We start from the raw sequence: 13,408 nt of genomic DNA, 5'->3' as shown, positions 1-13,408 counted from the left end.
CAAGCTTGACAGAAAAATCTATCAGCTGTTCAGCCCCCACTGCTGTACAAATGAGGAGATGACTGGAATATTAATTGCCTTTAAACAGAAGTAATTACTCATTTTGTAAGACTACTAGAAGACAGAAATAGATAACTAGAATAGAATACTATGAAAAATGTTCAATTTTTCTGGCTTTAACTGTGTATTTGAGGATGAAAGAACAAATCCACTTCTTAGATGTCTCTTCTTTCTTTCCCTGCTGAATAATATCTTCCAATTTTTACTTTGCATGCGAATGTGGAACAGTGAATGGATTTGATACTTAACTGTTGAAATCCCAACTTCTAGTTTCCTATTTTTTGTCCTTTGTTTGGGGTTTGTTAGGCTCTGCTGTTTTGAAGCAAATGACATGTTGAATTTTTTTTCAGACAAAACACTTTTAAAAGATTCATGCACATATCAATTCATGCACACCCTAGAAACATCTGAGGCACTGCCTCTTTGAATACATCTGCTTGAATGACAGTACATGGGTTTGAAGTTACTTAGGCAATAAATTTAAATAAAGTTCAGCTGCATAATTACATTGTGAAAAAGTCAATACTTTTATATTCCATAATTTATTCACAAACCATATTCCAACATTTATAAGCATTCTAAAAGGAAGGGTTTGAATTAAATTTTCTATTCATCTGCTCACCTTAGATTTTCACTATTTTAAATGGACACGTAGCAAATTTATTCTGAAGAAAAGTTAATGTATGCTGTGCAACTAAGCTACAGGCTCTTCCAAAAGAAGTAGAATTTAGTTGCTCAAAATACCAGGCTTTGCCTATTACCTACCAAAAGGCATTTTTTTACTGCACAGCATCAACAGAACTAGAGAGGAAAGCCAAGAGCTTGTGACATAGCATAATAGAATTGATTAATTACAGTTACCTGGCTGTCATTTTAATCCCATTTCATGTCAGCTGAGCTGCTTCTTTCAGCTAAGAATCTATTTAGTGGAAAAGAAGAGATATTCTCACAGCCTATCAATTCTTTGATATCTTACTTTCACAAGTGATACTAAATGGAAACCTGCCCTAACCATATTTCTAAGAGGATTGCTCTCAAGAATAAAGTTTTTGTTGGCACAGCATCATTGTAATGCATGTCTGTCTTATTCAGTGTGATTTATGATTTTTCCTATTGTTCTTTATTGCAGGAATCTTGAACACCAGTCCCTCCCAAGATTAATTTTGAAAAGCTATGAATCATCTGATACTATATTGTTCTTTATAAGTGTAATTCTATCCATCTACTTGGCTGCAGAATTAATCCACATGCTTGCTCTTTTATTTCATCAGTTGCATCAAGTAGAAAAAAACTGTATAGATTTATGAATATTCCTAAAATACGGATGTGCTAATATAGGTACAATTTGGCAGCTTTTTTAAGATTACACAATTACATCCTTTCCGAAGATGGAAGTCATACGAGTATGTGTTGAATGTTATCTAGTCCAGGCATACCACCACTCTCAGAAAACTATTGTATTGGCAGGAAAATCCCCATAAGAAAATCAATTTTTAGACTACCCAAACAAAACAGGTCTGCTACAGGGAAGGGTCATAGTTCTATAAAATTAATAGTGTAACAACAAGAACACACTGCTAAAGTCCCACTCTTTTGTTAGGCTAGAACATACCTGGCATGCTGATGGATGACTGTGATTGAGGTCCCACTGGGAAGATACTATGTCAACAGACTTTTCAGCCATATTAAGCAAATTCATCCAGCCTTGGAAAAGAGACAAATGGGATGGTGCACTGTCTGAATAGTTGATCCCTTCAGGAATATTTTCCACAAGAGCAACCCTGAGAATAGATAAGGAAAAAATAACCACTTAACAAAAGCACTTTTCTTTATTAAAAAATTCCAGATTTTAAAGAATGTCGGGTTTTGGGCCTGTGGTTCAGCATCTGCTCCGAGAAGCTTTCAGCAGTGTGCCACCCACAACTCGCTCTGAAGTTGCTGACTGTCATACTCCACACTTCCCAAAACAATAAAGTGCAGGTACTGGTAATGCAGCAAAACCAATTAAGCTTTTGAAGCTCTGCAAAATTAGCTTAAACATAGAAAAGCTTACTTCTTTCAACACAGTAAGCGGGAATCAGTCCTTAAAGCGAGGATGGGAAGAATAAAACAATCTTTTCTTGTTTTGCCCTCTCATCTCTGCATTTAGTTTCTTCTGTCTAAAGATGTGGCAAGATGTAAACTCTCTGGTATTCTCTTAGGTTTGCTTTTCTAGCTGACATTCTATTACATTGTAGTCTTGTACATATGAACTTTTCCTTTCCAGTTGTTCTAAGTTACCTAATTTTTCTGCTTTTACCTGTGTAAGGTTCTAACTGGAATCCAGTGGTTAAAAAAGAAGAATTATGCCCTTCTAATTTCCTGTTTTTTCTGAAAGGTTCTTTGATCTAACTGCCTATAGTACTCAAAACATTTGTAAGAGACTACCTACATTTATATGGATACAAACACATCCAAAAAGTGAAACAAACATTGAAGTAAAATGACAGTTCAAAATATGCTCCTCTGCTTCAGGGAAATGCTGTGTGTCATTTAGCATAGTGTTCCACTGCTAGATTTCCTTAAATTGCAGCAGGTAAAGCTTCTCTCTACACTCAGTGGAGGAATTTGGAAATAAAGCAAGTTCCCCAATTCTGTCTTTACGTAAAGAGATTGAATTTTCAGCTCATCCAAAAAGCACTTCTGTAAGTGTCCCCAACATCTGCCACTTTTACTGTGAATCATACAAAACAGATGTAAGAAAGCTGTAGTAGGAACTTGGAGAATACTCCTCTTCATTGTATCCAAGTACATCAAGCATTTCCACACTGTTTTTGTACTTGTTAATAGCTTTAATTATTAACTCCAGTAATAGGAATATAATTTGTAAACTTTAAGTAAATCATTATTGCAAAATTCTAGTGTAAAAGAGAATTGTACATGTTTTGACTCTTAGAAAAACAGATTAGTGAAGTATATTCTATTAATTCAGTGGACCCTAAAGGGTTTACATGGGAACTTTTACAACTATTTCAGATTATCAAGCATGTTTGTAAAGTAAACCCATGAAAAGACAGAAAATTAGTACTCTTAAACAATGTAAAGAAAACCCAGCAAGAATTGTGATAAAGTAAACCTGTGGTCATTATAGTACTCTTAATCTTCTGGCCTGGCAAAAAATCCCCCATCAAACTAGAACAGGCCCAGCTCTTCCTTTCATTAAACATTCAAGTATGTTCTCTTATTCCCTAAAATCTGTCAAACAACATACCTATCACTAAGCTGCAATTACTAGTGATGCTCTCCACAACTTACTATGAACACTCTATTCTATTTTTTAACATTAAACTTCTCTATGTTATAGTAATGGAGATGTAACACCAGCATATAAACTGCAAAATGTTAAAAACACAACTTGATTTTTTTACTGTCTTTAGAGTATATTTTATTCTAAAACATACTACCTACATTATTTACAAACTTTTTGAAATAACTAGTGCTCTAAAAATTTAGTGCCTTATTAACCCATTAAAAAATAAACTATTTTACTCTAACACTCAAGGTTTTCAGCTTATTTCTGCTGCATATAATCCTGTTACAGAACTTAATAAAACTTTTGTTAGATCCCTTGAAAGCCTGGTTAATTCTTTTTCAATAGTTAACATTACTAATCATATTGCAGCTCTCAGCATGTCCAATGTTTCCAGAAGAATTTTATGGAGAGTTGTAGGATGGCCACCTTCAAACAGCAAGACATTGAAGCTCAGAAGTCAAAGTGATCTCTACAAGGACCCTCGATAATCCATGGGAAAGATGAGACACAAATCCATATCTTTCTGACATCTTCCATCCTCTACCCAATTATGTGTAGATACAGGAAAGAGTTATTCTGAATATTCTTCAAAGACATTCTTCATATCAAATGATTATACAAAAATAAAATAATCTGTCAAATGTAGTTCTGGTTTAGCTAAAATTTAAAAGTGTACATCACTCCCTTGACACAAGTTCTGACCAAAATTTCTCAACATTAGAATATTGTCTGACATGGCACAGTATTTTCTGGTGGAACTTATGCAAATGAATACACTGGAGCCCACAAAATAACTGATAGGACTGAACCTGTCACAGTCATTTCCAGTGGTTTTTAGTAGTGTTTCCTATAGGCAGTTTCCTAGTGAACTGGTGTCTCAGTGGAAAGCATTAGCTTAACTTCCATTTTTCCGGTCTATATCTTTGGCAGGTTGAAAGTTGCCAAAAAGGTAACACTGTCACAGAAGGGTTGAGATGATCTGGAGACAATGTAGCTCAGCCCTGTTTGTCAAAGGAAGATCAGTGACAGCAGGTTGATCAGGACACTGTCCAGTCAGGTTTTTGCATATCTCCAATATCTCCAAGTCCCAACCCTGCCATATTTGAGATTAGGGATCAGATCCAGCCAAACACATACACGTTCGTTTCTGACTTCACATTATTTAGGTCTGAAGTAGGGGAAAATGCTGTATCTATATATTATAAACGCTGATTTCAGAAGTCACTGGAATCCATACCTTAAACTGTAACGCAGGAAGACCTGTAGTTGTGGGTCATTGCTCTATACATACATTTTGATACAGATACCATCCAGATATGCAAAAAAGTTGGGCTCTCCTGTTTCATGGGTTAAAACCATTTACTTATTCAAAGAAAGTAGCAAGGCAAATTTAGGGGGCAAAAAGGAATTCGACTCCCTCTTAAAAGGGCCCTCGTCAAGGACAAGGTGCCACTTGATAAGGAAGGTTATTCTTACTGTTAGAATGAACTTGCTCTTCACTAGAAGAACAGCTCCCAACTTTTAAATTTGCACAGCATTCAGTAGGCTACAGCACCAGCACTAAATAAGGCATGTGACTACACAGCTCCTGCCATTTTATAATTTGGGTTTGATTATCCAGTAGAAGCCAAATGCATTCCAGTTACCAAAACTGTAATTTAGAACAGATATTATCTGGTAATATATTTCCTAGTCTTCTGTTTAACCAAATAGTAAACAAAGGGAAGTGATCACAGCACCAAGCCTATCCAAGTTCAAGAAGCATTTGGACAATGGCTCTCAGGCTCACGGTGAGATTCTTGGGGTGTCCTGCACAGGGCCAGGAGTTGGACTCGATGAACCTTGTGGGTCCCTTCCAACTCAGCATATTCTATGATTCCCCTTTTTGTTCTTTAGCAGAAAATAACCCCCCAAAAAACCAACACCACAACCAAAAAAATCAACCAAATGAAAAAAAACCCCACAACCAAAAACCAAAAAAACCCACCCACATTTAATCTAGCTGGGGCACTAGTTAAAAAGTTGTTTTCAGAGTTTAGACATACCTTTAAAAATGAACTGATTCTGTCAAAAACTTCCAATATGCTCCCTTTCCCAATCAAAACTCAACACCAAGCTCAGAAGTTATAAAAAAAAGTCAAGTACCACGTTTTTACACTAAGTGATTTTGCCTTTATAATCTTCCCTTTTTCCTTGGCACAATAGCAAAGTTCCAGTGCTCAGTCAAGATGAGTTTTGTTAAAACTTCTGTGCAAAAATTTGAGTTTGCAAAGCCCCAATTCCACCAATAAAAGCTAAATTTAGCTTTCTTTTTTGTTCCAATATGATCCACAAAGAGGTTTTTCAAATTTAGTATAATAAAAAACTAACAGAAGAGAAGGTTATTCACAGATCTTGAGGAAGGTTAGGCATGATGACTTAATCTATTCTGCAAAAATGGCATATTAACAAAGTAAAACAGAACAAATGTACCACGGTGATTAAAACAGGCTTCTTCTACCTTCAAAATCATTAGCAGATAACCTTACACCTGCTGAATGAGATGTCCTTCCTTTCTCTGATTTCCTGGTGCTCTGTTTCATCTGATAATGCCAACAGAGGCTAGTCTCTTCAGTTTTATAGCGGAATATTCTCAAAACTACCACACAGAGACTGAGAAACCTGAAAGTAATGTCATACAATTTCTGTAAAGTTAGCTCTTCTTAGCTAACAGAAATGTGGCAAATAGAATGGTATTTAACACCTACCAAAGAATAGACTACGACCTCAATAATAAGACTCTTCTGAGCTCAGCTACCAGACATGCCTTTAGCAATTCCAAGTGAATTCTGTACCTGGTTAAGAGTTCCTCTTCATCATTGACAGTTCTTTGGCCAGAAAGCAAGAAGATTTGTTTCTGATCTCACACCAATTTCTTTCTCTGAAGGAAACAGAGACTCTTAACCTAGCATGTGGGTTAATTAGACTAGAAAAAGGGCTCGGACAGTAAAAATAGGCAGATACTATATGTGTGTCTCTTGAACAAACTTTGGGCTACTGGCAAAAATTTAGCAGCTTTTAGTTCTCAAAGGCAAAACTGCATCCAAAAGAGGGAAAAAACTGACCAGATGTTTCATAATGTCATTTCACCCTGCCAGGGACACTGTTTCCCTGGTGTCAAAGAAAATCTGAACCTTAATCATAAATTCAATCTAGCCTGCCAGGATCATTTTAATACTGAAACCAAGACAGCAGTCATATAAATTATCAAATGAAAAAGAAGCACAAGGAAGAATAATTAGCAAACACTAAAGATCTTCATTTATTTTACTGGCATGACTGATATTTGCCTCAGTTCAAAAAAACACATAAATAAAGTGCAATGAGCTCTAAGCCTTTAAGTAGCCTTATTGATTTTCTTAGGACTTCTCATATGGTTTATGCAGACTTAGCATTTGTCATGAATTATGCAGGTCAGTCCAGCTCAATAATGATCTTTTCCCTACACTTTTACGTATCCAGGTGCAAACCAAAATAATCCTTATCAACTGCCCTTGCTCCCTAAATTGGATGCTTAAATGAAGATTGTTGATTCCATTGTATAAAACTGTCTAGTGTCATTAAGACTCAATGACAAATCTCTCATAAAAGAATAAAAAAAAATTAGAATCTAATTGAAGGGGTCAGACAAAATATGTGTAAAGGCCCTTTTGGGATAATATAATGTGTGATTTTGCTTCAGGTGCTTTGCTTTAGGTTTCTAGCTGTGTTATGTTATGCCCGAACCATTACACTAGCACATGTATTTGAAAATACCTAGATAACTTAGATATTTTTAAATTATTTCCAAAGAAAATTGATTTGACTGATTGTTAAAGTCTACATATATAAGCAAAATAAAGCTCAGAACTGGTGATCGCTAACAGCTATCATCAGTTGAGACTCTGAAATCTCTCTCTACCTGGTAGAATTATCATTATAAGAATGTAGAGGACCAAAGAAATATTTAATTTACTGAATTGACTGTAATTCACTGGACAGACAGGATGTGGAGTTTCATCCTCTAGACTTCAGTCTGGCATTTCTCAGCAATTCAGCAAAGATATTTCACAGGTCCTGAACATACAAATCTAATTCTTCCAGATTTAAATACAAACATTGAGTATAAATGAAATGAAAACATTTAACTGTAACTTTCTGCTTCACAATTCTATGATAAATCCCAGTATAGTCACAGTTCCTAAATTCTCAGAACAATTTATCCCCTTTTTTATACCTTTTGTAACCACTTACATACATACAGTATATGTATGTATACTGTATATGTATATATACTGTATATGTATATATACAGACCAAACAAATGAAGACCTAGTGTGTCAGAACACATAAATGCTTTATGGAATAATCATAGAAGTAATTCTAAATATCTCATTGGGATAGAATTTTTTTGACACTGGCTAAGGAAAAATACATTATGAAGCTGAGCAGCTAAGCCATCAAACCAGAAACAAGGATGCCTATATTTAATAAAGGCAAATATAAAAATATAACAAAGTTAAAATCTTTACAACAGAGGTCTTGTGCTACTCTTAACTTCAAATTTGTATATGAATTCAGTCCATGAAAAAAAAAGTACCCAACTTAATACCTGAAATTAACAACAGATTAACCATGGACTTAATCAAGGCTGCTTGGACCAGAAAACCATTACGCTATTCCAAAGAAAACCCTATGCTTTATAGTCTCAGCTTTCCCATCTTCATCTATGAGAATTAGTGCCTTATTCCTTGAGGAAAAAATTATTTGCTAGAGGAAAGGGCTGCAATAGTGACACCTACATCTGCATTCCCAAGAGACAGAATGAAGTTTCATTTTAGGAAACACTCAGAGGTCTTATTTAATTGTTTAATTTCAGGTGAAATCTTGCAAGAACTGATCATCAGCATCTGATCATCAGTATCTAAATCCAGCCTGTGTCAGCAGCTCTTGAAGCCCCTCTGCTGTCTAATCAGTAATCAGAAGTGATACATACCACAACTTTCACACTATACCTAAAAGTTCAGCACTGAGATAAATACATTCACTAAACATTGTAATGTAAAAATGTGCCTGAATTGTTTGATAAGGCCACTAGAGATGTCAAAAAACCCACTGTTTGAACCACATTGGCACATCCATCATCTAATTCTCCCCACATTCTGATGGAAATTGACGTTTCGAATTCATAGTCAATAGAAAAGGCATCACATACCAAATTTCTAGATTCTTGCAATTCTTTGCTTGATGTCAAAGCTCTGATTTGCACCCTTTTTTAATGGAATAATTCCTATATTTTGATCAGAATAAAATTTCTTAGGGTTCAAGTAAATCTTATTTCACTGAACAATCACTTGATTCAAATACTCAAAGAGTTTTTCTCAAGTGAGACACTGAGGTATTTTTATATCAAAGAAAGCAAAAGTATCTCTAGACATCATTCGTTTCAGAGCACACTGTAGCTGAATTTCACATACAAGAAGGCACAATACAGAGGTTAAATGTTGCAATGTTCTGCTCCTGGCTGTCTTCATGCAAAACATACATAAGCCTTGGGGATATGTGTGAAATATATTTAACGGACACAGACTAAGAACAGAAACTGCCATCTGTTCTTCATATATATTTCTGTAAGACACTCCCATTAGGCTATTGTTAGGGCATGAAAAATCATGATAAGAAGCTCTAAAATTTATCTGTGGTACAGCTCTGCCCTCATCATGTCTAAAACATACTACAAAATTTTTCAGCACCTTATCACATGCCAAAATAACTTCCTTTTAGACTGTGATTTCACAATAGTGTTTAAAAACAGAGGGAAAACAGCTTGCATTTTGATCTCATTAAAAAAATACATCGAGAAAGAAGAATGTTGTATCAACATTTGCAGACGACTCAAATTTATTTGGAGTCACAACAGCACTGCAAGAGCTCATATCTGCTCTGTCAAACTTCAAGTACCATAACAAGATTGTCTACAACCATCACAACTTCATCCTTCAGTTGTCTTATTTCCCATCATTTCCCTAATTATTTTTTCCCAGATGTTTATTCATTCATTCCGGCTCATTGTGGAGCCCTTTGTGATAGGGAACAAAGACAATTTCTCTCATGGTTACCCTCCACCATGATGATGTTTTACATAATGAAATTTAAACTTTGCTGGTAAGTGCTCAAAATGTATCATGTTGAATGAACAGTTCATTATTGTGAGATTTTCTTTCTTTTTGCTCTTGAGAAAAGAAATGCTAAGAAGAAGCCAGAGTAGTATCAGCAGCATCTTTCTGTGGGGGTCACTGGGCTTTCTAAAGACAACAGGCCTACTCCTGAATTTTATTCTTGGGCATTTTCCACATCAGAAAAGCTTGCTCCAGCCATGTGCCATCCTTTTTTTCACCATCTTTTGCTCTAGTTATTCCCTTATTTGAACTCTTCTATTTCCCTGGCTCCTCCTCCCCTTGCCTCCCTCTTCTGTGCATCACATCTCACATGACCTCTTTTGTTTTGCTTCTTCTGGTTAATCTTCCTCTCAATAAATTTCCTCCAAGTTGATCAGCAGAATTACTTAATTGGCAGAAAGCACAGTACTGTTATTAAATCTTCAAGACACAGTTCTGTGCATTCTGTCCTGTTCCTCCACCACATCTGATTTTGTCCAGGTACACTGAAAGCTCTTAATTAGTGGCACTTCTTGCTAGCCAAGCAGTAGTGACAAACACAGTAGGATTCATCTTTGGTAAATTCCTAGGAATTCCTGCATTAAGCAGCATTAAGTTTTTAAGAAGGAGCATGGGTTCTGAAAAACCTCCACTGACAACATAAAATTTCCAGGGACATACTTCAAGTACTGCTACCTAAATTGTCATCATTCAAACTTTTTACATCAGAGGCCTCATGCAAATCTAATCTGGCTTACTGTTTTGGGTGAGAGTTTATTCGTACATGGGATTTTTTGGTTTTTGTTTGGTTGGTTGGTTTTTGGGTTTTTTGTTGGTTGGTTAGTTGGTTTACTTTTTTAAGGGAGTTTTCAGATATTTTGGCAGCTTCCTAATAAGAAGAGACACAGCAGTGACAACTAAGACTTGTAATTACTATCTCTAATGATAGTTCTTTGAAAGTTTGTTGCAGCTTACCTTTATCTGTAGTAAATAGAAAACGAGATATATCGCTTTAAAAATCTAAGCCATGAACAGTGTAAGTAGAAGTTCCAAACTCAAATGGAAAAGGTTTCCTGGGTGATCAAGTCTCTCTCCTTGCTACTTCAGACAATATTTCATATGCTTTTATTCTTACACTATCCAGAGAAGGAAAAGATAGTAGGACAAGGAAGGGATTTTACCACTACTTGTCATACAGGAATATTTTTTATCCTGCTGGTTTCATAGGCAGAAACCTGTTTCTTTTGATATCCTTTTAGCTGCTCTATCCTTTATCCTCAATAACCCAGATTCCACCCTATAATTTCTCTCTCCTGTTGTATTTTCATGGATTACAATAATTTCCCTTTTTAGCTTTCACCCTGCACAGTCAAGTGCCTTAAGTGTCTTTTTTATTATAGCGACTCTTCATTCCTAAAACCTTCTCCTACGAGCTCAATCTTCTTGATTACTGATGGTCAGTTACACATATTATTCCAGATTAAAACTTATCAAAGCCTTTCAAGCATTGATGGCATTAAATATTTGGCACTTCTAGTTTCATTTTACCTGATGTAAATAGCATTGCATCTATCTCTAAGCAATTCTGTCTCCTTTTGTTAGTTTCCCTAAGGAATTGTTTCCCTTAAATAGTATAAAGATGAAAAATTTAGTAAAATTGCAGTTCGACTAATGCTTGGGAGTGACAAAAATCACACTGGTACCAAAATGGTACTTATATCCCCATGAGAATCCAAAAGATACATTTAAGATTCATTATAGCCTCACAAATTTTAAAAAGTGTTTTTCCATTCTCAGGCTGAGGAAAGGGCATTTTTTTATCACTCAACTATTTTCTGCCTTCAGATCATGTATCTTCTTGTTCAAATTTAATTCTAATGATCTCTGTAGGGAAACCTTTAGGAGGTACAGTAACAGTCAGCTGTTACTTTTGTCACATATTTGTCAGAAAACTGATTAAACCAGACCTCTATCATTCCCTACCTCCGTATGACTGCTGTAATTGGTGAAATTCAAAGAGTAAAACAAAGTAAAAAGATATAAAGACTAAAGAAACAGACCAATTAAAAGCCAGATGGCTGCTGAAACATGAAATGCGCATAAGAAAAAAATCTTTTTACAATGTTTTTCTATAACTCTAAGCAACACATTCCAACAAAACAGTCAACAGTTGAGGTAGTTTTATTTCTCTCAAAGTTGCTTCTGAGGATGTTTTATTATTATTTTCAACTAATTCAAGATCAGACTAACTGCAGAACTTTAGGAGTGATAAACTCCATGAAAAATGAAACATGAGAAATGTTGTTAAGCAGAGATGACAAAAAGAAGGTGAAAATACAGAAAGTCTGCAAAGAACAATTTTGAAGTGTTAACCCAGCTTCTGATAGGAAACTGCATGGTGGGACCTGCAGAAAGAAAGCTTGAAGAAATTCTACCGAAAGACTGCGGATTAACCCTTAGCAAGGAGACAAGCAATTGCCAGAATCACCTCTGTCATACTGAATCCTAGGGAAGGCAGACACCCCTTTGAGAAGTGGACATAAAAAGCTCACATGACTATAAGGAAGAGCACCACTGCAGAGGGAAATAAGGAACTCCAACTGGCATTCCAGCAAACAAAACAGCAGACAGTATTATCAAATAATTCAGGTTAGATGATACCCCTGGAGGTCATCTAGTCTAACCTGCTCAAAAAAGGTCCACTTAGATCAGGTTGCTCAGCACTCTGGTGAAGTTTTGAGTATCTCCAAGGATGGAGACTACACAATCATCTCTGGGTGCCTGTTTTGATATTTAACCACACTCACAATGGAATGATACATTAATAAAGGTTAGTGATGTTTTACACCTATTTTGAATGAACAACAACCTGAGAAATATAATAAGGCTTTACATTTAATCCTATTCTATGAAAAGTTAAAGAGCCTAGGCCAACAGTAAAGTAAGATGCCCTGTTCTAATATCCATGCTCCTTCAGTTTTTCATTTGTAGCACCTATTCCTACTTTTCATTGCAAATGAATGATTTTGTGCTTTGCAGTAGTAAGTAACATTTCTGTAACTCCAGACCATAAAATCACCTATGATATTACCCTATTCTTTTGCAGAATTCCCAGGTTCTTCCTAACAGTCACAATATTTCTCAGACTAGTTTTTGAGCACAGAATACACTAGTTACAATATAAATGGTATTGACCTTGAGGATCAGTGAGTTACAATACAAATGGCATTGACCTTGAGGATCAGGGAGTTACAATACAAATGGCATTGACCTTGAGGGTCAGTGATTCTCAAACAACATTGCTGTACGCTCCCTGTTCATGATTTTACAGTACCCACTGCTGTCTTTCCTTTGCGTAATTTCTAATCCAACAAATGGTTTGCTCAGACTGATACAGAGTAGATCTACTGCCTTACATTGCTTAAGTAGTCAATTACATTATCAGTGGAAATGGAAATACATTAGTCTGGTACAAGCTATCTTTTACAAAATCAAGGGAAATATTTATCACTCTTTCCAACTTCTCTGTGCTAAAATATTGTATTACACTGAAGTAAGATTTACAGGCTGAGATCTTTCTTTTTTTAAGTAGAGGGTATGTCAGCTTAAAAACCCTACCTGGGAAAGCACAAAATTTCAAGTAACCTATTCCAAAGGGACCAGACTTTCATCACAACAGATGAAACGAATTTTTTTTGACTGAATCATCATTTCTAATGAGCAAATTATAATCAGTAAATTAAAGCAATACAGATGGGATGTGGAAAATTCACTTGCTACAGTGAATGAGATATATGAGAATGATTAGTTAAATTATTATAGAACAAAACCAACTGTAAGACAAGAAAGGTACCTACATAAAACCAAAAGTAAAGCTTAT

At 35.6% G+C, this 13,408-nt stretch overlaps 1 protein-coding gene across 1 annotated transcript in view; it reads right to left on the bottom strand.

The window, feature by feature from the left end:
• Window positions 1–13,408, bottom strand: part of PLD5 (phospholipase D family member 5) — a 175,725-nt gene that overhangs the window by 63,380 nt on the left and 98,937 nt on the right. The window contains 1 exon segment of the mRNA XM_032681793.1: window positions 1,673–1,841. Coding sequence (XP_032537684.1) covers window positions 1,673–1,841 — 169 coding nt within the window.

This window comes from Chiroxiphia lanceolata, chromosome 3 (assembly GCF_009829145.1).
Source record: "Chiroxiphia lanceolata isolate bChiLan1 chromosome 3, bChiLan1.pri, whole genome shotgun sequence".
Lineage (NCBI taxonomy): Eukaryota > Metazoa > Chordata > Aves > Passeriformes > Pipridae > Chiroxiphia > Chiroxiphia lanceolata.
This window is presented reverse-complemented; position numbering and strand designations above follow the sequence as displayed.